General features: G+C 39.2%; 1 protein-coding gene across 1 annotated transcript in view; it reads left to right on the forward strand.

Annotated features, from left to right (window-relative positions):
• The first annotated feature begins 308 nt into the window (after positions 1–308).
• Positions 309–25,479, forward strand: part of TENM3 (teneurin transmembrane protein 3) — a 444,789-nt gene continuing 419,618 nt past the window's right edge. The window contains exons 1-2 of the mRNA XM_021694125.1: positions 309–609; positions 20,900–21,178. Of these exons, the coding sequence (XP_021549800.1) occupies positions 378–609; positions 20,900–21,178 (511 nt within the window). The 5' untranslated portion in view covers positions 309–377. The remainder of the gene's footprint in view (positions 610–20,899; positions 21,179–25,479) is intronic.

A 25,479-nucleotide genomic window follows, 5' to 3' on the forward strand; every position in this document is an offset into this window, starting at 1 on the left:
CTGGCTTCTGTAGTGAAATTTGATCGTGGCTTAATTTTTTTTTATTAATGTGAAAAATCAGTTATAGTACCTTAAACAAGCATCCATAACTCTCAGTAACAGAAAGTATGCCTCACTTCCTGGTAACACTGGATATTTTACAGTGATTTCACAAATTTTCATTTTTTTTTGTTGTTGAAAGCAAGTTTTCTAGACAGGCGATAATATAACTTTCCACCATTTTCCAGATTGAGAAGGATGTAAGGCAGTCCGTTTTTAGATGAATGTTATGCTGACATTATGCAAACCTTTTATCTTCACAGAGAGGCCAATGAGAGTTGAACCCTGAGTGTAATCTGTGCCAAGCTGGACTGATGTGCGCCCAGAAGGAATGAAGTATGGATGTGAAAGAACGTAGGCCTTACTGCTCGCTGACCAAGAGCAGACGAGAGAAAGAACGGCGGTATACAAATTCCTCAGCGGACAATGAGGAGTGTAGGGTACCTACACAGAAGTCTTACAGTTCCAGTGAAACCTTGAAAGCTTTTGATCATGATTCCTCACGGCTGCTTTACGGAAACAGAGTAAAGGATTTGGTTCACAGAGAGGCAGACGAATACACCAGACAAGGTAGGTCATGGTTCTCATAAAACATGGCGTGCTCAAATGGTGCCAACTTGTAGGTGTCACTTTTTCTCCCCGCTCCAAGTCTGATGCCTATTACTCTGATTCAGATTTTTGAGATATGAGATGGTCACATCGTATTCCAGAGTAAAGGTAGAAAGCCACCTACAGGCACACTGACTCCAGATAAGGGGACCGACACATGTAGAATCACTCTACACAGTTTGTGTGTGAGCTTTGCGATTCTGCACATGGCCACTGTGTGTGCATAAACCGGACCCCCAGGTCTCTTGGGCTACCTCACTGTCTCATGAAGGTGCTCACAGGCATTGTTTCTACAGTTAGAACTGATGCGAGGGAAAAGGAACAGTGGTGAGAAAAGCCCTGTTACCCTCATTAGAAAGTAAGAATCCTTATTCTGAATAATCTCATGATCCATGCAACCTGTCTATAAAGACAAGAACCTGCTATGGGAGGGTTCAGTTTTCTCTCTGGCAGGCAATCTAGAACATTAAAGTTACACCTAAAACATCCTTGCTTCTCATAATGTAATCCATGGTGGTTTTGTCATTCGCATGTATTTGTTGAACATTTTTATGCTCTGTTTGCTGCCTGCATATTCTACCCGCGGCATAATGACTTCTGTAACTACTTCACAATCTTAAACCTACCAATTTCCACGCTTTCAGACAATAGCTTATTTTAAACTTGGCATCTGTAGTTCTATTTTGTTTCTTCTAATACATTTTTGAAATGGGGGCAAGATTACTCCTAGTAAAAATAAAATCCTCTTACATTTGTATTGCTTAGTCAATTTGCATAGAACTTAGCATCCCTTAGCTAATTTAATCAGGAGATGAGGAAAAACAAATTAAACTTCAAATGTAAAGAATATCTTCATTCTTTTCCAGTCACCTTACAGTGTGACTAACAGTTTGATATTGAGCAGGAACAAATTTAAGAAAAAGTAATAAAGCAATAAATCATTCAAAAGTTTGGAAATTTTCCATGGTTCTTTTCTTCTCTACCTTGTGGAAAGAGCCATCCTAACTAGATTGAAACAGCGTTCACTCACCCAAACCAGTTTACCTCAAAGAAGACTCATCTGACTTGCTAAAGAGAGATTTTTTTTGTCCCTAAAGGCATGTCTTACGAATATTACAAGTATCATAGTTTATGAAAGGGGACAAAGTAGCTTAACATTTTTTAATCCAGTTTTTAAGGGAAGATCTAAAACATACATTTGGGATACATTCTCTGGGTCAGTCAAGGGACTTTAAGTCATTGTACAATGTCTTATAATTCCCAACCCAATTGTTTTCTTTCGTATTCTCTACACAGCTGATATAGATTTTCAGGGCACATTTTTTCACCAATTTAAAAAATCATAGGTACTGTGAAATGCATGCAATCTGAACCCAGTGTGAAGCCTTGCTTTTTGTAACAAAAACAACTGCTTAGTGCCCTCTTGGAAAAAAAAAAAAAAAGACATTGTGGAATACCATTAAAGGAAAAAAAAAAAAACCCCGCACATGTGGTGTGATGCGTGGAGGAGGCTCATCTCCACCCCAAGCAAGCATTTAGTTTTGGCAGCACAGAGGATGCTTAAACGGGTTAAAAATAGCGAGCTGAAATTTTCACCTCCTAGGCAGCGCTAATCCAGCGCAGACTGTTGTGGGTGACATGGCAGTACCATCTGTAGGAACCCTGGAACCGAAGCTCTTAGGGGACCAAAGAGGACGATTACTCAGCTTCTCACCAGCCAAGGAGGGGAGAAAGAAAGGGGGCAGAGGAAAGGGAGAGTGAGCAAAGAGCAGAAGGAGGCCCCTTGTCAGGAGCCACTGAATGGAGGAAGGAGAAGAGGTTTCAAGGCCGAGGAGAAAGGAAAAGCGAGAGTCTGACAGTGCCGCAGTCTACCTGACATGTCCATAAATCAGGTCATATTAAAAACATAAATGGAATGTACTGCTGTTTATAGCCAACATGCACTGATTCCTTAGTAGGCTCCAGTCAGGGCGCTAATCAGGTTATGTGCACAATCAGCTAACCCTCCCCAGTCAGGGGGTGCGTGTGTGGGCGGGGGTGGGGGGGCTGCGGTTGGCCAGTAGCGCCCTTCTTTCCCAGATGGAGAGGTCTCACATCCCGCGGCCGGCCACAGCTGAGCTGGGACTCGAACCCGGGCCGGTCCACCCCTAGGGCTCGGCTTCCAACCTCTGGGCAGGGACCACAGCAGAAAACGGGCAATTCCATGTAAGAATCGCCCTTTGCTTGAGCGGTGTTAATTTTGGCCAGTTTGGCTGGTGTGGATAGAGAGAAATGGGGAGACATCTTTAGGAAATAAAACTGATAGGATTCTTTGCGACCAGGTGGTTTGAGGATGAGGGAGAGGGTGATGCTGCAGATACTTTATCTCTCCGGTGGTTTGATACAGGGAATGTGCGCGGCCGGAGCAGTAAATGTAGCAGAGCAATGACTAAGGAGAGTCTGCGATCAGATTATGTGTTTCTCAAGCAAGCCTAATGCAAAATCCTCCCAGGCTTTCATTTTCTTTGAACCTGACAAATGTCAATTTTTCCTCACTGACTATTGTGCTGTGGGATTAATTATTTAATTGACAAAATGTGCTTCCTGCCACAGCTCCTGACATCATGCACATAATAAAAATGAAAGATGAAAAAATATTACGAGTAGCCAGAGATATTTGAAACAATTCCAAAGAATCATGCTCATTTAGCTTGTCCGTGGAGTTTTAAAACAAGTTGTCAATTCTCCATCCACTGATTCTTTGAATGACACGGGAAAAGCCACTCCAGCCGGAGGAAGGGCTAAGTAGAGACCCCTGTTAATGCAATTACGTGGAGAATTCAAATCTAGAAACACAATGTTTTTATGTTTCTTGACCAATTTTGTGGCCTGTCATCAAACTTGATTTTAATCATTTTTTTGTGGCTTTCCTGACTGGCAGATGACTCTCGTTAATTACATGTTCTATTTAGATGCCATAAAGCTGGGGATGATTTCGTTTTCACAATAGTGTGTAATCTGACTGGATCTCACAAAGGTGTCTCTGTCTCTTTTTTTTCAGTCTCTTCATATGGTTTATTAGGTGATGGAAATAGTTGTTCTTTTAGCAGCTGTGGAACTCTCTGTAGGTGTGATGGGGTTAGGGTAACAATGGCTTGTTTTGCATTCTTGGATACTACTTTCTTTGATTCATCTTTGAAGAGAATTTATCCTGTCAGGTCTGAGACACATTTCTCACAAAACAGCTGCAGAAGATCATCCCACAGTTTTAGAGAAATGATAAAATAAGAGATCTTTTTTTTTTTTCTCTGCACTATATACATTGTTTGTAGTGTCCTTAACCAAATGAAAATGCTTATCAACTCCAACAAGGAATACTGGCCGTGAGGGTGACTTTTGAAACAAGGTGATGTCTGGAAATCAGAACGCTTTTGTTCCCCAGAACCATGAGCCTGAAAAGAACAACTCTGAGACAGTCTTCACCCAAAAACGTTTACCAGTCAGTCAGTCATTGGTGTTGGGTGGTGAATTGCAGAATTTTAAAATGAAAAGACCGCCATTTACTCTTCACTTACAGAATGGCAATGGGGAGGAAGGTTATCCGTTTTTAAATTTGAACAACAGATAACATTATGTCTGTATTTATACATACCTGACATCAAAACAGAACATAAATTTGCAAAGTAGGAAAGGGAAGCAGGAGGGCAGGTTGACAAAGATAGGCACTCGTTGATGTCTAAGTGTGGCTCAGTGCAAGTCTTCCCTGACAGCTTGCTTCCGGCCCTAGAAACTCTCCTTTTTCCTTATCGCTGCTCTGGGATTTGCCTTCTCTCCCTGCTTCCCTTGTCAGTAGCACCCCCGCCCCCGGCTCTCAGAAACATGGCTTAGGCTTCTCCCCTCATCACATTGCTGGTGTAAGACCAGTTCAAGTGTAGTAGATCCCACAGACCCTGATTTTTCACTGCTGAACCTCCTTAATGGGCTGCATCCTGAGTCCATCTTTTCTACAAATATTCCTCCTTACCAAGGATAACCCCCTTTTGTGAAAAAAATGCACATTAGAGGAGGAGTCCAAGTTTTCCTGTAAATATGTGTCCAGGATTCCAGCCCGATGGGGGCTTGAATAATGCCTCATCTGCCCATCCCCTAGCCAACTCCTTACCTCCTCCGAGCTGAGCGGTGATCCAGGGTGCAAGGGAGATCTAGAATTCTACAGGGCCCTGAAGGACAAAGCTCATGCGGGCAGTTTTTCCCTTGGGGTCAGATGAGAGCTCAGAATGGGGGTGCAGCCCTGGGGTGAAGATCAGAAAGAAAGCTGTGACTTCGTGGCAGCAAAGAGGCTGATCGCCCTCTCCACGGTCCTTCCGGGAGTGAAGGTTGCAGCTGGTGTCCTTGGTCCCTCAGGAGCTGGGGAACCCAAGCAGATGCATTGTCTCCACTCTGATATTGTGAGAGTGCCAGGCAAGGAAACAGGGAGGAGAAAGATTTGCCTCTAGAGTCTAATAGGACTTACTGCTAAGGCACCCCAGGAAAGCCACAACGTGATTAATGGCACCAAAAGGCAGGAAGTGGGATAGGATGCAAGGCAAGACAAACAAATCAGGAAGCTGCTAATGAAAATGAGCAATGGAGATAGAAGAGGAGAACTTGAACCCAAACAAAAAAGTAGAAGAGCGCTCACAGAAATCTAAGTACGGAAAAAGGCAGCAACAACAAAACTGACCATAACCACCAAATGCTGGGGTGGAGGAAGGGCGGAAGCCATCATTTACAAACGAAAAAATGTAATAGATTCGTGGAAGAAGATTATTTGCTCATCAATGAAATCCAAATTAATAGTTTTGAAGAACAAGTAGAAGAAACAACTCAAAACAAGAAACAAAGTTCCAGGTAAAATTAAAAAAAAAACAAAACAAAACAAAATAAAACACACATGCACACATACACACACCCCTAAGCCCATCCTAGAGAAATTTTGTGACTTTTGAGAAAAAGATATTTTATAAGATTCTATGGAGAAAAAACAAGTTACTTTTCTTGTTGCTTACAAAAGAAACAAAAAGATGGGGCGCCTGGGTGGCTCAGTTGTTAAGCATCTGCCTTTGGCTCAGGTCATGATCTCAGGGTCCTGGGATTGAGCCCCGCATCAGGCTCCCTGCTAGGCGGGAAGCCTACTTCTCCCTCTCCCACTCCCCCTGCTTGTGTTCCCTCCCTCGCTATGTCTCTATCTGTCAAATAAATAAATGAAAACCTTAAAAAAAAAAGAAACAAAAAGATTAATGAATTTCTCATCTACAACAATGAAAGTAGAAGACAATACAATACCATCTACGAAGAGAAAAGAACCACAGCCCAGGGATTCTCTATGCAGGGAAGACATCATTCATCTCTCAGAGAAAGTGCAAGATAGTTAGGGACCTGCAAAGACCGTATCAGCAATGTACACCATCGAAGGAAGTATTCAAGAAAGCAATACCGACTGAATCAGAATCACAGCCCATGAAGAGGAGAGGAAACAGTGATGAGCAGTCAACTTCGCAGTACATATGTGGATAATTCCCAAATGATGATGGCAGAGCAACTGGAAATGTATACAAAGCATTACAAGGGAGACCTTAAAAAAAGGCTCGAGCTAAAACTGATCACTTATCTCAGCAATATCCAGTAGCTGGAGGAAAGTAAACGTGTTCCAAAATCTCACCTAAAGAGGGAGAGGGGAAACAGTCATGGAATAGAGTTTTAATGGAGGAAGATAATTGCTACCTTGCATTCATATAATAAGGAAAAACATGTATTTGAATATGAATGTCAGGAAAGGGAGGTAATCATTAGAGGAATGAGAAAAGCACAATAGACCTACCTAATTAGCAAGAGGGGGAAAGGAATGAATAGCAATCTGATCAATTTAGCAGAAACCGCTCCAAGGAAAAAGAGAAAGCAAGTACAATCATGAATAACCATAAAACAAGATGAAAGAAGGCAAATCTACTATATTACATATTACATGAAATGTAAATATGCTGAATTTTGACACAAACAACTATTCCGTTGGTTTATAAGTTATTGGCATTTATAATAAATGGACTTAAAATGGTAAAAGAATGGTTGAGAATAAAGAGATGGATAAAGAAGTATCAGGTAAATACCAACAAAAACAAAAGGAAAGCAAGAATGGCAGTAATAATATTAGGAACAGCAGAATTTACTATTAGAAACACTAAACAAGATAAAGAGGACGATAAATCAAATGATAAAAGACAGAAGGATGAATACTCTTCAACTGCACACATTAAGCAAAGTAGCTAAGTTTATAAAGCAAGAAGTATTAGAAAAAAATGGTTGTTAAAATACATTTATTGAGGGATATTTTGGTTCACCTCCTTCAGCATCAGATCTAAAAGACAAACATAAGGGAGCAATTATATAATATTAATAAAAATTTTCAGCTAAGATATATGTACAGACATTTATAACCAGGAGATGGAAGGGATATGAATTTTCATAATTCCGTAGAATGCAGAAACCGATTGTGCATTTAGCCACAAAAAGAAACATTTAAAAACATCAGAAAAGTAGAGACTTTATAAGTCAAAACGTTTGATCATATAATTCAGTAAAATTTGAAATAAATAACCAAAAAATAAACAAAAACTCTTTCCTTCCATGCATTATGGCAACCCTAGATTTTGATAAGAAGCAATGGAAAGCAAGGAAAAGAAAGTTCTGCTTTTTTATAGGAGACAGAGAAAGCCATAATCATAGGAAAAATATGTTGTGAAGGAATATATTTAAAGAACAAAGACCAACAAACAGGAATTTGCTATACATCCTAAGAAATGAGTAAAATATCAGAAAAATAAACCAAAGGAAATGGAGGTGGGAGATAATCAAGACAAAACTGAAATTAAAAACAAACAAAAAAGCTGATTCTTTAAAAAGACCAAGGAAATAGAAAGCCCCGGATGATCCCAATTAAAAAATAATGAGAACAAAAATAGAGATACTGAAGACTGTGTAACAACTAAAAGGGAGTGCTCCACACAACAGTTTAAATCTAGAGGAATTTATTTTTTCTTAGCAAAATATGATTGACCCCAAATTATTTCAAAGCAATGGAGAGAACTCAACAAGACCAATTACCTCAGAAGAGATTTAAAAAGTTGCTGAAAGGGCACCATTACCCAGGAAAGAGTTCCTTCTGGGTGAAATTTCTGTTCTAGGTAAATTTTACAAAACCTTTAAAGTGTAGCTCAATCCAAGGTTCAAAAAGCTATTTAACGCCAAACATAAACACCCAAAAGATTGAAAGTACTGAAATTCACATTATGAAGCTGGTATAACCTTAATAACCTTAATACTAACTTGATTAAAATAGTACATAAGAGAGTCTATCTAGAACAAAATTACTTCTCAATATATGTGTAAAAATTAGTCTATATAACTATTCGCATGTAAGAATCTAGCAATGTATGAAAAGGGTAATAGTCTAGGCCAAATTAATAACCAAGTAGTTACTAATCCTTGGTATAATGTGAGGATTTTCCAATGTTAGGAAGTCTATTAAAATAATTAGATTAATAAACCAAAGTAGAAAAACATTATCTTATCAATAAATGATGAAAAGGTTTGGAATAAAATTTAGAAACCATTCCTTATTAAAATAAAACTCACTAAGTAAAACAAGAATAAAAACATTTAAATATCTTAGTCATAAATAAGATGATCAGATCATCAAAAAAAAAATTAAACAGTATTCTAATTGGTGAGATCCTAGGACCATTTGAACTAAAATCAGGAACATGAGAAAGGCTCACCTACTCTCCCACAATCAAAATTCAAAATTGTTTTAGATGTTTTAGCAATTGCAGTAAGAGAAGAAAAATAATTGATTTATATTTTGGAAAAAGTTAAAATCAGCCCTTCTATTAATTATATATCAATTGTATACATACAAAAACTATGTGTCTCTAGAAGTTAAAAAATATATAGTTTGAAGCAAGGTACCTGGAGGAATACAGGATAAATATATAGACATCATAGGTAATGTAGGATGGTAGTTAAGAGTAAAGATTCTGATCTAGGTGATCTGTGTTTGAGCCCCAGATCTGCCATTCATTAGCCAAGTGGCAAGTGACCTGATCTTGGCCAAGTGACCTAATCTTGGCCAAGCAACTGGCTTGGGCCAATTACTTAATTTCTCTGTTCAATCTATAGTTTGTTGAGAATGAAATGAGTTAATATATGTAAACTGCTTAGAATAATGTCCGGTGCATGTTAAATACTATTTTTAAGTAATTATTAAGTAACAATTGGCTAGATTGGAAGTCAGAAAAAAACTTCCTATCCCAATAGCAACAAACACTATAAACCTCTTTGGAATAAATTTTATAAGAGTGGTATGGGACCTAATATGAAGGAATCTATAAAATGTTATTGGAAGACATAAAACAAGATCCAAATAAATGGGAAGACAGTCAATGTTTTTAGATGGGAAGATTGATATCATAAGACTCTCACTTCTCCCAAAATAAATGTGTGGAGGTCAAGGTTTGTTTTTAATTGGAGAAGGGAGTCTTAAAGTTCACATGGAGGAATAAATCTGGAAATAGCCAAAAATATATTTAAAAGGCAAATAATGAGGATAAAATGGCCTTAACATATATCTTTTTTTTAAATGCTATGAAGCGGGCGCCTGGGTGGCTCAGTTGGTTAAGCGACTGCCTTCGGCTCAGGTCATGATCCTGGAGTCCCGGGATCGAGTTCCGCATCGGGCTCCCTGCTCGGCGGGGAGTCTGCTTCTCCCTCTGACCCGCCCCCCCTCTCATGTGCTCTCTCTGATTCTCTCTCTTTCAAATAAATAAATGAAAAATCTTAAAAAAATAAAAATAAAATGCTATGAAGCCACTGTAATCACATCTATATGATATTGGCATAAATAAAGGCAAGTCAGTCAGTGCAAAAGACTAAAATTTCAGAAATAGATCCTAGTATATAGGGAAATTTAGCATAAAACAGAAAATGGTTTTTCTATTCAGTGGGATTTGATAAATGGTGCTGGCACAACTGGTTATCCATCTGGAAGGATATAAAATTGGACCCATATCTCTCAGCATATTCAAAAATAAGTTAAGATGGATTAAAGACAAATGTAAAAAGTAAAGCAAAAAAAAAAAATTCTAGAAGTTAATTTGAAAGATAGAATAAAGGAGGAATGACTTGATCTGAGAGTAGCAGGAAGCTCCCAAAACAATGGCTTAAACATCTAACAATTAATTATTTCCTGACAAAAGAAGAAGTCCAGAGGTAGGCTGTTCAGGGTCCGAAGATGCCATCAAGGACCCAGGTTCCTTCTGTCTTTGTTTGCTCTGCCATCCTTAGCGTGTGGCCTTTGTCCTGTGGAGCCCCAGATGTTTGCTGCATTTTCATATTCCTGGCTGAAACAGGATAAAAGCAAAGGGGAGAAGGCCTTCCCTACTCTGGACTGTTTCTTTTTATTCCCCAGAGACGTCTTCCTACATCTCTTTTTTCAGAACTGTTATACTTGGCTACGCTTAGCTGCGTGAGAAGAGGGAACATTTACTATTTTTGCTTTCCAGCTTTTATAACAGAGGAAGGCAAGGAAAAAGTGGTTGTGAATCCACACGGCCTGCCCCAGAGATCACACGTACACCTCGAAAATAGGGGAGACCATTCTAACAGAAACAGAAAACCCAGGAAGAAAAGCTTAAATGATTAATTTTTTTTTATTTAAAACCTTCTGTATGTAAATGAAAATACCATAAACAAAATTATTATTGGGACATGTGTTTACAATTCCTGTGACAGATGTAAGGTCTATATACATAATACACTAAGAGTAACTTTTACAAATTGGAAACAAAGACAAACAATCCAATGGGAAAATGGCATGAGTACACGGCTCGCCGAAGAACAAACTCAGGTGGTCAGTAAACACATGGAAAGGTGATCTCTTTTCCTGTTGGTCTGAGAAAGGCGGGAACTGATCCCAGCTGCTGCACCCCCACCACACAGCTCGAATCCTGGCTTCCGGCGCTGAGCATTTGTGTACCTCGTGACTACCAGCGGTGTGCCTGGGGAGTTCCTCCCACCTTGGAAAGCAGAAAATTAATGGAAGAGGCTATGGTGATGAGAGGTTTTCCCTGTTGGAATTCTGAACACATTTTTTCAAGGAGACAGCCTCCTTAGCTGGATGTCATGCTCTACTGTGCTGTTAATCCAGTTCCTCGGATACAGCTAACTTAATAGACTTACACGTTCCATCATGGCTTATTTTCATGGGAAAATATACCCAGGTGACCCTTGAACAATGTGGGTACTGGGGACCCTGACAGTTGAGAATCCTCGTCTAACTTTTGACTCCTCCAAAACTTAGTTGAGAATCCTCGTCTAACTTTTGACTCCTCCAAAACTTAACTACCAATAGACTACTCTTGACCGGAAGCCTTACCGATAACATAGTCAATTAACATACACTTGGATTCCTGTATGTTACATGTATTATATTCCCTATTCTTACAATAAAGTAAGCTAGAGCAAAGAAAATGCTATAAAGAAAATCATAAAGAAGAGAAAATACATTTATAGCACTGTACCATATAAAAAAAAATCCACATATAAGTGGACCCAAGCAGTACAAACCTGTGTTATTCAGGGGTCAACTGTACTGATCCCTATCAACTGCTGAACACAATGCATTCCTAAAGTGAGGACTTTCCAGACAATTGTGAAGTTTGGGCTTAGGAAGAAGCCCCCAGAAAAGAGCAATTTATGAATTGCTTTACTCAAAAATATTTATAAAGGTATATGAAGTAAACACAACAAAAATCCATTCATAGAATTGGTGAGAGAGAGAGTGAGAAAGAGAAAGAGAGAAAGAAAGAAAGAAAGAAAGAAAGAAAGAAAGAAAGAAAGAAAGAAAAGAAAGAAAGAAAGAAAGAAAGAAAGAAAGAAAGAAAGAAAGAAAGAAAGAAAGAAAGAAAGTTGCATGTGTAACTGAATATGGAAAGTTTGGGGTTTATATTCCTCCTTTCATCAGCTTCAGCCAGGGTGAGATTTCATTTGGTGCTGGGCAGAGGCACATTGTCTCAACTGAACCATAACCACAGTCCTCTTAAAAACAACTTTTGCTGGCATTGCATTATAATGTTTTGCTGGATAAAGACATTTTGCCCATTAGGATAATAGCATCCACAACATATCCAGGATTGTGCTGAGGGAGAGAATGAAACAGTTGGTGGCAAAGGGGTGGGACCGTGCCTTTAAAATATTTTCATCAATTTCCAAATAGGAAAAGGCCCATTTTTAGCTCTTAGATAAAGATCACTTCGGGGAGGGGAGCAGTTTTATTGCTAGAATATTACTAAAATGATAAATAATTTCAAAATCTTTTTGTATGCTATATGTTCCAGCGAGGTCAAAAGAATTAGATTCATATTTCTTAGATGTAGAACATGAAGGTTGTACATATCACTCTAGAATGTCACCAATAGCATTGGGCAGATGTAAAAATAGTATTGACAGTGTCTTCAAGATACCAATTAATGTGTCTTTCTATACCATTTTATCCTGCTTCAGAAGGGAAATGGAATGCATTCATTTTTTTTCTTACTCCTCTTATTTTTATTTTCTTTATTTGTGTTTTTTGCATTATGAAAATATATTAAACATCCCAGCATGTTGGAAATTGTGAAGGAGGAAGATTTGAGAGCCAAGAGCAAAATGCTTTTAATTTTGAAGACTGAGATTTAGTTTAGTCTTGGATGCCATTATAGTGAATAATGGGAACTGATCCTAGACTTCAAAAGAAATATGACCATATGGTCTTACCATTCAGCACTTAATGCTGCTATGAATTTCCAGTTATACCCCAAACTTTTCATTTCCCCAGTGTTCCCCCTCACCTCTGTCATCATAAAAAAATGAAAGGAATCTGAAACCCTTTTTCTGAAATACTTCTGAAAATACTTACTGGTGCCGAGAAAACTTTTTCTTTGTGAGAGCAGGGTTTTATGAAGAAAGACAAAAATCCGAAGCATTAATCAGATCCACCAGGCTCATTACCGCAACTCCAAAGTTTATTACTTTTAAATATTAACTACTTAAAATGATTCATTTAGAGATCACAATGATTAATCCTTCTCAGTCACTATAAATGTCAGCGGCGGGATCAAAGGATTTAGATGGTCATGTTTACTCAACCTTCCATTTCTGTACTTAAAGACACAAGTTAAATAGCTTCAGTTTATCATCACCTCACGTCCATGTTTTCCTCTGAGCTCCCTCTTTTAGCTCCCCTGCCTAACTGATTGTTAACTAATTTGGGCTGTTAAGGAGGGAAGGGCTTCGTTCAGACTTGGCGGCCAACCTGCTTTGTGGATTACCTACCAGAAGGTGTGAGTAGATAGATGTAGCTTATAGCCCTCCTCCGGCCACAGTGGGGGTAATCCTTTCTTCCTGCCTCAGCCTTTATTGGTCTGATGTCTTGAGCCCCCGGCTTCCTGCTAAGTTTGCATCCGGTCCTCACCACGTGGCCAGTTTTGGATCCACGTTGTGAATCACCGCGGTGCCTTCAGTAGCAATTATTAAACACCTGCTGCTTCATGCCTGCCATACGCCTATTGATACCAATACCTATTGTGGAGTGACTCAGACCTCTCAGCAGGTAGGCGGGAGCCATGTTATCATCCTTGGGTCTTGGATTGTTCCGAAGAAATAACTACTATGTGAAAATAAGAAGCAAATTCATTTCAGAATGCTTCTGATAAAAACCAGTTGTTAAAGTTATTTCTCTAATTACAAATGGCCGCCATTATCAAAGTGGCACTATTTCGTGGTTGGGTGTGTAAATCCTTCGTGATTCATGCTCACGAAGATGCTCTTTCCTTAGAAGTCAGCAGACTCGCAACCCAACGTTTCGGAGATTTCAGCCACCAAGCCTTCTCTTCGGTTTCTGGGCTTGCCCTCCCCTGGAGCTTCACAAATCTTCTCTTGAAGAAAATGTGGATTCTCTGGGCCATTCGTTCTAACCCTGCTTTCTCTGCCTGTTCTGTTCCCACTCTCCTCACCAAGTTCACCGTGGCACCTCCGCCTCCTGTCCTCACTGGCACACAGGTGCCCTTCCCAGCTGAGTTCAGGATGAATGCCATCGGGGCACCCTGCAATGGCTTCCATTAAACTCGTGTTTTGAATAATAAACCGGATTACAGTTATGACATACAGTGGTCATGTTCTCTGTCTTCTAAGAATTTGAGATTATCAGTCTGTGGTGATGGATGTTAATATCACATTAACAGATAAAGGGAGCAAGCTGTTAAAGGTATTTGCGTTTTACATACAGCGTATGTAAAATACCTTAACCGCTCCACATGGGGTGGAGCGGTTAAGGTATTTAGTGGGATTTAAAGTTAATTCTTAAAATGTAGTTTTGTGTAGTGCCTTTTAAGTAGAGATGGCTACCATCACTGAAATTTCTATTGCATGTTCAAGGATGGGTATTCTATTCAAATAGTGACAAATTTAGCATAAGAGGGTGAAAACGTTTGGATTGTCCCATAAAATATGCATTAGGTCTCAAAGAGGAAAGAGTTACATACATTTCTACTGTTGTGTGATCCTATCATTTTGCAAACACAGCAAAAAAGGGAACGCCAGATAAGATGGTGGTGACATTAATTCCACAAGCATCAAGTAAGAAATATTTGCCCAACTTGTCGTTTTGTGTTCTGCTCCGCCTTTGGAAGAACATCACTCAGTGCCTGAGAATGGATAATCCATCCAAACTCACAGCAACCAAGGAAAATATTTAAAGAGAGTTGTAGGTTATTTTATTTCAGTCTACTGAGTGTATATTGATTCTTCTATCCATTTCCCAAACTCAGTTTGGGGCGTTGTTATTATAGGAGAAATGGATGGGTATTCTTTTTGGAAAGCCTTATATGTTGAAAGAAAGGGCAGAAAGGAAGTGAGAGACAAATATTGCTCCAACCTTTCTTACATAATTTCACTTCTTTACAATTAACGAGGAAGGATTTTTAAAACCCAGCTTTTCCAAGAGGAGCTAGTAAGTTAGAATTCTAATTATTGAATAGGAGCTATTAAAGAGCAAATCAAAAAACTATATATTTGTTTTTTTAAAAGGAGATAGGCTTTACTTCTTCTTTATTATGTTTTTTAAATTAAGGAAATTATCATGCAAAGTAAAAATTCAAAACTATAAAATAGAATATCACTAATTTCCTTCACTTGCAGTCCCTTCTAAATGATCATCACAACAGTTTTCTTGCCTTCCTCACCTTCATTCACACTCAAAACCATAAGCACTCACATAATCTGTTGGTTCTCTCTCTTAGTTTCCAAAAATGGAATCAGACTGTACACACCATTCTGCAACTTGTGTTTTTTTTTGCTTAAAATATGTATAATGGGCTTCCCCCCAGATCCAAAGAGATAGGTCCAAACTCACTGTTTATGCTAGCCACATAATGTTCCATCGAATGGGCTATGTATAATGTATTCAGCCATTCCCTTTCTGGTAAGCATTCCAGTTATTTTAATTCATTCAACAGTGCCATAGGAATCATTATTTGTACATGTATGTTTAAGATCAGGTGATTTTAGTCTCAAAGGTAGACTTTCTGAGCGAAAGAGCAGTTTTCATTTTAATAGAAAATCATTTTCAAAGAATAAATCAGCATAATAGAAAGCAAAGAAAAATAATAGCATAAAATTATAATGAATTCACATAGCAGGCCCACAGAATCAACTACTGTTTAAAGGAACAACAATTCTTAGTTAGTCTCCCAAATTTCAGTGCCACTGACCTACATCTCAGTTCCCCACTGCAAACCTGCTGTGTGATATACTCGCTCGCAGTGTGTATAAGAATCTACTGATAATAGCAGGTCCTGGGGAGGAAGGATATGCAGAAATGGGACCCCTCATACACTGCTGGAGGCAATGTAAAATAGTGCAGCCATTGTGGAAAACAGCCTGGCGGGGCTTCAAAAGGTGACACATAGAGCTACCGTATGACTCTGCAGTGCCTCTCATGAAGACATATATTGACAAAAACTTGTACACGGATATTCACAACAGCACTTCATAATAACCAAAAAGTAGAAACAACTCAAATGTCCATTAACTGATGAATGGATAGGTAACTGAACCCAAGTCCACCTGCCTGATGTGCAGCAAGGCCAATCACGGAGACATCGGGTGTGTAGCAAGGGGACAGTCTGTTCAGGAGGCAGCCAGAGGAGGAGATGGAAGGGTGAGCTCAAATCCGCTTCCCCAAAGGGGGACAGAATAGGATTTTTATAATCATAGGGGGTGAGATTCCATACATATTGATGAAAAAGGCCCACGGGGAAACTTAAGGTATCCATGAAGAAAGATGGAGCATGCACATTGAGCAAACATAGATGTAACATACATCCCGTGTTCACTTTGGGATGGAGACTTAACATCAGAATGAGGCAGAATTCAGCCCCTGACATCCGGAGGTTATCTTGGGACAAGGAGAAGGGGCTGTGGGCACGCTCTGAGAGCTGGTATAAGCTGGATGGGGTCTTGGGCTAGTTACCCCTGGGTAAGGAACACGGGGCCTTGCTTCTTCCTAGGCTGGAACCATAACAGTTGACTTTGAGTCCAGGCTTCTGCAGAGAACGCCAGTGAGTTTGTTAGTGGGGTCTGAATGACCCAATAACTGATTAAGGGTCTCTGGAAAACAACTTTTAAACTCTCTGCTCATTTTAACCTCGTTAACCCTATGGGGGACATATTCAATTCCCCCCTGCGTTATGGTCACTTCTCAATCTTGAGGACTTGGGACGATGACCACTCTGGCTACTTCTTGATCTCTTCAGGGGTAAGGTGTTGGGTGAAGAGCACTGTTTGTAAATCTTGGTTGTGACATGCCCACGGGCCAGGCTAAACAGAATAAAAGCCATGTGGGGTCAGACATGCTGAGTTTTTCCCTGTTAGAGATATTCCATCCGTTGGAATACTATTTGACCATAAAAATGAAATACTGATATATACTACAGTATGAATGAACCTTGAAAGCATTATGCTAAGTGAAAGAAGCCAGTCACAAAAGTCCACATATTGTAGGGTCTCTTTTATTTGAAATGTTCAGAATAGACAAATTTATAGTAACAGAGAGTGGATCGGTGGTTGCCTAGGACTAGGGTGAGGACGGGTGGGTAAGGGGGACAATGGGAGGTGACTGATCATGGGTACAAGGTTTCTTTGGGGGTGATAAACGTGGTCTAAAACTGTGGGTGATAGTTACACATCACAAGGCATATACTAAGAACCATTGAATTGCACATTTTAAACGGATGCAATGTATGGTTTATGAGTTATACCTGAATAAAGCTGTTTTTTGGTTTGGATTTTTTTTTAAAGAACAAACAAGGGAGAGAGAAAGCAAAATCTAGGCATTAGAGAAAGCTAGACTCTGGAGGGGAAGAAAATACCATGAGTTCGGAACTGGACCACCCAGTAGTACAGTCTGTTACTTTTCAACTCACACAGAGATAGTAGATGTCTTGCTTACTGGTGAACATCACTTGGCGTTGCAGTTTTGAAAAATCCTTCCCTGCTCTGACTGGGTTATAGATGCGGTGTGAGGAAAAGGCCAAATAGCTAAGCCGTTTTTTCAATCCCTTTCTTTTACTGCTTTGTTGCTATGTGCTGGCCTTACCTGAAACATTTGTTCTTATCTGGTCCTGCCCACTTTGTCAAAGACCTTCCCTCCCTTTTTCAAAATGTGAACTTTTTTTTTTTTCTAATGATACAACCTGCCTACATTGTGTTTATTCAGTTTTTAAAATAGATTTTCAAATTTATGAATGTTGTAAAACACAAATGCCTAATCCAATCCAAGCTAACCTTGCCTTTTAATCACAATGACGCTCATGCTCAGGTATACTTTATTCTTGCTGCAATTTATTGTTTGGGTACTCCTTCAAATTGTAATGGGAAACTCTGTGTTGGCCCTGCTGATCAAGGTTACCAACATTTAATGTGCAGGAGATAAATACTTATTTCACCAGTTTCAGCCAAATAGAATTAATGTAAAGACTCTAAAAGGCAGAGAAGGAAATTAAGGACATGTTGTTAGAACCAGAGCAAAGAACACAATCTGAAGAAACCCTGGAAAATAAGGATAAATGTTCCATTATCTCTTTTGTGTTTCTTGAAACCAAAGCAAGATGGTCAAGTTTTTAGCTGGTTCCAGAAGCATCTTTACTGCCTTTCTCTTTGCACTTTCCTACATTGCCCTAAAGCCCTCCGGAACAACCTCACCCAGCCCAGCCCTCCCACCTCCGTGATACCTCTGCCAACTCTCTTCCCGGAGTCAGAAACCTTTCTTCTCTCCATCTTCCCCCCGTTTGTCGAAACTGCATATGTTTTCCATAAGTATGGCCCATCTTGCTAACACTGCTAGATTGTGGGAAATAACCCGCTAGAACTAATTTATTCTCGTTTGATTGCTAGATCTCCCCAGTGGTGTTTGCATTAAAACAAGGGATCCCAGGAGCGAGCAAGAATCCTTAAAACCAAAGAGGGGAATTGACAACAATAGAGCCTGAAGCTCTGAGGCAGGTCTGGGCTAGAGGTATTTTTGAATAAAGGAAAAGGAAAAGTCAACATTGGTGGTGGAGTGCCTATTCTAAAATTATTTGGAAATGATCCTCTCCTCGTCGTCAAATTATACACTTCTCTATGATTGTTAATTACATTTGTCCAGGTGTTTATTTTTTAAACCGTTCTCATTAGCCTTGCTTTTTGGTAGTCATATTTACAGAAAGCATCTCTTAAACCAAGTCACCAGAGCCCTGAAAGATGAAAAAAATAGAAGAGTAAAGTGACTTGACCAGAGAGGAATGGGTGGCTTAACCGTAGATCTGCCGGAGGTCAGGTTTAATGTTCTTTCCTAGAGGAAACGAAAGCAAACTTTTTAATTCAGGAAGGCAGTCTAACAGGGACGCCTCTGCTTGCGCTTGCTTTCCAGCTTGCATTTCAGAAAGAGCCTGCAAGAGTTTTGAATTATTGGGAGACATTGATTTCAGAGGGTCAGATGTTGAAGGAGTTCGGGATACACATATCAGTTCACAGAGATGGTGCCTTGGATATTTATTTGCAAAGTGAGCTGTGTTTACATACCTGGATAACAAACACTAAAGATAGCTTTCTGCTTTCCTTCACCTCATAGATTTTTGCATCAAGGTGTTAACAGTGTGAAAAGTCAATAATGTGGAAAATGTTTTCAGTTGCATTTCAGAGATTAGAAAGGAGTTTTTAACTGCTTTTAACCTCCCTCTTATTTTTATTCTCCAGTGGGCACCTCCCAAAGTAGAGGAGAGATGCAGAGGGTCTTATCATCCATTTTCGCCCCTTAAAAATTATTTAGGATTCTTATTTTGAAAAATCAACATGTTTAATGGTACTATGTAACTGTTTTAGACCCCTCTCCTCCCTCGCCCCATTTAAAATGTGATGTATAAGTAACAGTGGGTAAGTTCTTCTACCTCTGTTCCATTAACTGTCCATGACATTGACCTTTTGGGGATTTACTCTCGTAAGTACAAGCTACAGTAATTATTTAAAAACTACTGACACCACTATGCCTTAATTCATTAAACTTGCCCACTTTTTCACTGTTCCATGGGCTCTTTTTTCCTTTTCTTCTTTTTTTTTTCTGACATATTTTTTAGTTCAGATACTTATTCAAATCTCTCTGATAAGCAGTTTGATTTGTAGCTAATTGTAGCAGCCGATTTTCATTATTTATGAGTATCATTGTCAGAACCCATTTGGAAGTCTGACCAAGATAAAGCTGATTCCAACTTCTGATATGACCACAGCAATAAAACAATTAACCACACTAGTTAAAATGTGCTGAGGCCTGGAGGCTACTGATATCTTTACAACCAAATATATACTGTATCGGGCATTATGTTTGACTCACTTTCTAGAAGATTCCACATGTTATTATTTTATCACAAATAATTTATGACACCCTCTTTTTAAAAAATATAATGTATATTACTTCTCACACCAGCCAATTAACTTTAAAGTGTTCATAGATTGAAGAGATAGAAGTAGGCAAATGAAAACTGTGAGTGATATAAATGCTTCATATTCTTAAAAGGTTGGTATTATATGGCAGCATCTAAATCAGTCTTTGTGTACTGTTATTCTTTAGATGTATTTTGATTCTGGTCGGTGCCTAAATCTCGGACTCCATCATGCCAAAAAGAGACAAGAAATGGAAGAGCCATATAGCTGCATCGTACAAGCAGACATATTTCTCTCTCTTCTCATCCGTACTATCATAAAACATATGTGAAATTTCAAGAATAAACACATGATTGGCAAAGTCATTAATAAGAGGGGTCATTTTCAAGTGTCATCTAATTTAAATACTTTTGCTTGAAGTTATGGCCTTGCCGTGAGTTTTATTACGCTCCAATTTATTAGTAAAGCCCTGTAGGGTTCACAGGAAACTTGATTTTACCATTAATTTTTAAATACATATTACTCCCGCTTTATTTTTGGAGTGCATCTTATTTGCAAAAATTGGTTTCCTCTGATCCATACAGATGTTTCCCAGTGTTATTAGAGTAGAGTGTCTAGAAAGTCAGATGTCTGCAAATTTTCGAGATGTTACACTCCAAAGCATAGTGAATGTAGGCACACACAAGTGATACATGTTTATGCTAGTAGTTAACTTAAGGAGGGAAAATGTAATAAAGACTAACCAAACCCCTGCTTCTATTTACCAAGTAATTTGCTCTCTTTTCTCTACCAAGAGAGTGACATCTGGGTGGGAAAAATCCCATCGTTTAGGACTAGAGCCAAGACCCAGGAAATAACTGACAATTTCCATTGCTTCACATGTGGCTAAAAAAACCTCTATCGTTGGTAACTAGTCCTTTCTCTGGGTTGAGTTGTCATGGTCTGCGCTCCTTGGCTTGCCCCTCTCTCTCTCTCGAGGTGCTTATGGGCGTAAGTGGTTGACAGAGGAGCTCTAAGTGGGGGTGTGTGGGAAGTCAGCGGAGGAGCTCCACCCAGCCTCCCCTAATTGCACCCACTTGACCATATGCCACGCGATGCTAATGTAAACACCTGGTGCCGATAACTGAAAAACCAAAATGCTTGAGTGTTTATTTTAGGGAGATTTCGTTAAAAAAAAAATGATACATATACTCACTAGTTGTTATCTTTTTTTCCCCCTAATTAGGACAGAATTTTACCTTAAGGCAGTTAGGAGTTTGTGAACCAGCAACTCGAAGAGGACTGGCATTTTGTGCGGAAATGGGGCTCCCCCACAGAGGTTACTCTGTCAGTGCAGGGTCAGATGCTGATACTGAAAATGAAGCAGTGATGTCCCCAGAGCATGCCATGAGACTTTGGGGCAGGGGGGTCAAATCAGGCCGCAGCTCCTGCCTGTCAAGTCGGTCCAACTCAGCCCTCACCCTGACAGATACGGAGCACGACAACAAGTCCGACAGTGAGAATGGTAAGTGCCGTTTCTTTTGCTCTATCATGTTGGCCTTCAGTGCTTCTGTCTGTTCTAGTTGACTGTGGGGGGCATGCTTCTCTTCCTTTCTTCTCTCCTTCCCTCTCTTTCTTTCTTTCTTCTTCCTCTCTTTTCGTTTTAATGCACTAGAACTCAAGAAATGTCCTTGAATCATGCCTTTATTTTTTCCTGGAGAAAATCAATAGTCGACATCAGATTGTTAAATTATGCAAGCGGTCTATCATATGTTAGCTATAGTTTTGAAAAACAGTTTAATGATGTACAGAAGAAGAAAAAAAGATTAGCTTTGACTTATCTGGGACCATGTCACCTGGTACCCTCTGGGGAGTAGCAAAACCAGTGGTGGTAAAGTTTACCCCAGAGCCAGCTTATAATCAAACATGTCTTTGTAGATTCCTCTTGAAGATATCTCAAAGAAGTCGCAGAATCTTAGAATGGATGAGTGAGCACACAGAATAGTTTATTAACAGGGCTCAAGTGATTGAAGAACAAATTTGATCATGCTTTAAACTTACTAGTTGATGAGAGACAAAGTTTGGTAAGGAGGGAGAGTATGGTTTTCGATGTGCTTTGGGGACCGCAATCAAGTCTACACAAAAAAGTCGGATTTAGGATATCCAAATGGCAGCTTTACATATTGTAAGAAAGGTATAAATTATTGGGACTTTTTTCTTACAGATAACGCAGGATCATAAAAACAGTTCATTTATATGCAATAACAGATTTCGAAGGAAACTTAATTTTTAGTCAGTATTGCTTCTAATAAGAACTGGAGCATCAGTGCCAACATACCAGATAACGAAAGGACATTTCTCCTTTGGCATTTAATATTAACATTGCACTTGCTACTTTCATCTAGTTATTGATGCTATGTGAATATGATGCATCAAGAAGCAGGGAGAAAATTAAAATGGAAGAATCGCATGACATTTCAAAAGAAAGATGGTTGTTTCACCAACGGTATTTCATTTGTATTATTTATTGAGCAACTTTGTCAGCTTTGCTTTGCAGTGCGAAAGCAGTTCTATTCAGCTTTCGGTTTTAGCTAAGTCACAGTATGAACTGATACTTATTGCTCCCCACTGTTTATTACCCATCTTTTCTATGCATGAAAAAAAGTCTAATTTAAACCAACTAAAGCAGTGTGTTCTCTTATGTAGAATGCGTTAGTGCGCTAAACCAAAGTCAAGATCAGTAATAACCTGCAGTCGATGTATTCATTTTGAAAGTGCCAGTTCTTGGTGGAGGCTGGCTTTATTCCAACCCCACACAGGAAACAAGGACAGTTCTTTCTGGCAAAATGAGTCTTTGAATCAGGCTGCCAGTGTTTCCCTGAGCTAATCCATTCACCTCAGTAAAACCTGTATTTATATCAGTTTTCATTGTGGATTCGAAAGTTACTAACTTTAAATGTGTAAGATTTGCTATCAACCTTGTTTCCCGCCTATCTGAACCTTCGGGTACAATGGTTATATTCAAGTGTAGCGCTCGGTATTTGATTTCCCTAAAATACAATTTAAATAAAATTTAAATAAAATTTATGGTAGTTATAGAAAAGAGTAGAACGCAGCAAGATAAGGCATTTGGTTCGATTCTCTGCATCATATCCATACCCGTATCCATTAAATATTTTCTCACATCGGGTCAACTTGTTCCTTCCACCCACAACCTTTGTAGCATCTGTTTCTCCTCCCTAATAACAAATGTATCCTGTATTGTATCTGTAGTGGTAAAATGTAAGTTAATGTAATGGTTTTTAAGATTCTGTATCTGCTAAAGCTATCCCACAGTGGGATGGCCCCAACACAGGCCATTTTTTTTTTTCTCTTAGGAAAATCTAAAACTTACCAAATTGTCAACTTTGAGTTAACAGTATAAAATATCCAACTGGTAGGGAGGAGGAAAGGAAGACTGAGTTTCTCCCACCACTGGCCCTCACCATGTGCATGGATTATCATTATCTAGAGGAGGAACGTGCTTCCCCAGGATTTCATAGACCTTGTTCATAGAGTGATGTCAAGGCAAGAAGAGGTGCACTCTTTCCTTTGTCCAGGTGGTGGTTATGAAGCAGACTGAAGAGAGACAGGAAGAGGGTGTCAAGGGCCTTGCCTTGAAATTCAGAACATTTGGTAGCATTTGTTGAGAGTAAACAGGTCAGCCAAGTTAAGAGTATAAAGTGTCAAAAACAATGTTTGTTGAGCTGGGCAAGTGATGACTTAAACTTGTGTTTACTCTTTTCCCCAAGGTTTGGCTGTGGTTGTTTTTTAAAAAAACATTTTGATAGTCCAGGAACTCCCAGTGAGGTCAGCTAAGGGAAGAAAACAAAAGAGGAAATAAAAGAGATATGGCCTCTTCATGAACATTCGCTATTGCTTAGATTTAATATGTACGTCCCTAGGAACGTTTCAGATTAGGTTATTTGTTCTGAATTTTCAGTGATTAGTCAGAACAAGCAAGATTCCATTCATAGTAAATAATTGCATTAAGAGGTGGGAAGGCATAATTTTCTGAGATATTTAGCAGACCTTTTGAATTGTGGAATGAAACAAGAGCATTGAGGATTTTTTTCTGATATAAAAACTATGGTTATTTTTCTTAAGCTGAGTTATAGGAGAAACTAAAATTTGTAATCCTACCATATGGTCTTCTAACATCTTTCTAAGCAATAACCTCAAAACTATTATATATTTTTACTATTACTACTTCTAGTCAAATATTTCTAATGTAAAATTACGGAAATAATTCAATTCTATCCTGTTATTTTTCATTGCTCTAAGTTTGAAAGACTATTGATTTCCCAGTGATATTTTCCTTTGCCTTTCATTAGTTTAATTGTCTAATATCATTCATTGTTGTACTAGCTTCAGATGCATCCTTGGAGGGTCTGTTATACCCTTCTAGGTCGAAACTAGAAGGACATGTGTGAAATAACTCACCAAAATGAAACTAACTTAGGAACCAGACACTGACTTGTTTTCATCTGGTTTAGCATGGGAGTTCTCGTTGACTGTTTTCATCATTTGAAATAACTGTGAATAAGGCTGCTTTCCCCAGAAAAAGAATGTTATTCAACATTTGTAAAATTATGCAAGCAGAGCGCCCAATGTTCTAGTTAGAACTTCAAAGAAGAGTTTAGTCACTAAAAGGGATTAGGTTTCATTTATTTATTGATAAAGAGGCCAACAGTTCAAGTTTAGAAGGCGCTAGCACTTTTGTGAGGCTAATGAAATTTTGATGGCCCGAGCATCCCGCAAGAGTAAAAGAACATTCGGACCATGTCACACGTCTCTGTGTTAGCAGAGACTCAAAACAAGTGATAAAATTTGTTCTTTTGCAAAACTAACTCTTCACCAACCATGGGGATTTGAAGTTAAAAAGCATTTAAGGAATAAATGTTTCCAGTCTGTTGAGTTTCGTATGGGATTCCAAATGTTAATCTTGTTCCGAGTTCAGGATCTTGGAGAGGTCCCTTCTTGACACAGCGCTTACTGTGGTGGTCGTCATCGTTCTCAATAGTGAAGGGATTGGTTTGTGGCCACCTAGCAAGCAGCAGTTCTGGTAAGCTGTTGAGAGGTTATGAAATAACCACAATGAGCCGCCCTAATCAAAGGTAGAATTACCAGTATGCTCTGGATTGTTTTAAGCGTCTTTCCTGTCTCTGATGTGTCGTTAAAAGACCCCTGGCTGAGTTTCTGCTCTGAAACTTTGCAAGTCATCTGATCTCAATTCCCAACTGTCTATTTAAATGTCAGAAACAAAGGACTTCTTTTTTTCAAGACATCAACCTTTAAGCTTTAAAAATGTTTGTTTGTGCATCGTTTCCCAGAAGCAGCCAAAACGTATTAACATCCTTTGTCATCCAGCAGTGTGGTATCATGAAAGTTTCCTGGATTTAGAATCACCCGGCTCAGGGTTTAGGTCTTTTCATTCAACCAGTGAGGCTGTTGGCTCCTGAATCACCCAGAGCTCGAGTTCCCAACTCTTCCACTCTCCTTGATACTTTGTCGGATGTACAGCAGTCCCAGAGATGTATGTGGTCCCCCGCTGGGGGTCCTCATCTTTTCCCCTCTCCCTGTCTCTACAATCTGTTATGCCCCTTGGAAAGCCATGACCTTTGAAGGTGGACAGACCCACAGGAGCTGGCACTCTCCTTCTGCCTCATGGTGATTCCTGACTTCGAGGGCCCCCACTGAGGGCAATAGATGAGAACATGCTGTAGGGGGGCAGATCGCCTGGGTTTGATTTGGTCCCACCATCTCCTCTGTGACCTTGGGCAAGTT

The sequence above is a fragment of the Neomonachus schauinslandi genome, chromosome 2 (genome assembly GCF_002201575.2).
Source record: "Neomonachus schauinslandi chromosome 2, ASM220157v2, whole genome shotgun sequence".
NCBI lineage: Eukaryota > Metazoa > Chordata > Mammalia > Carnivora > Phocidae > Neomonachus > Neomonachus schauinslandi.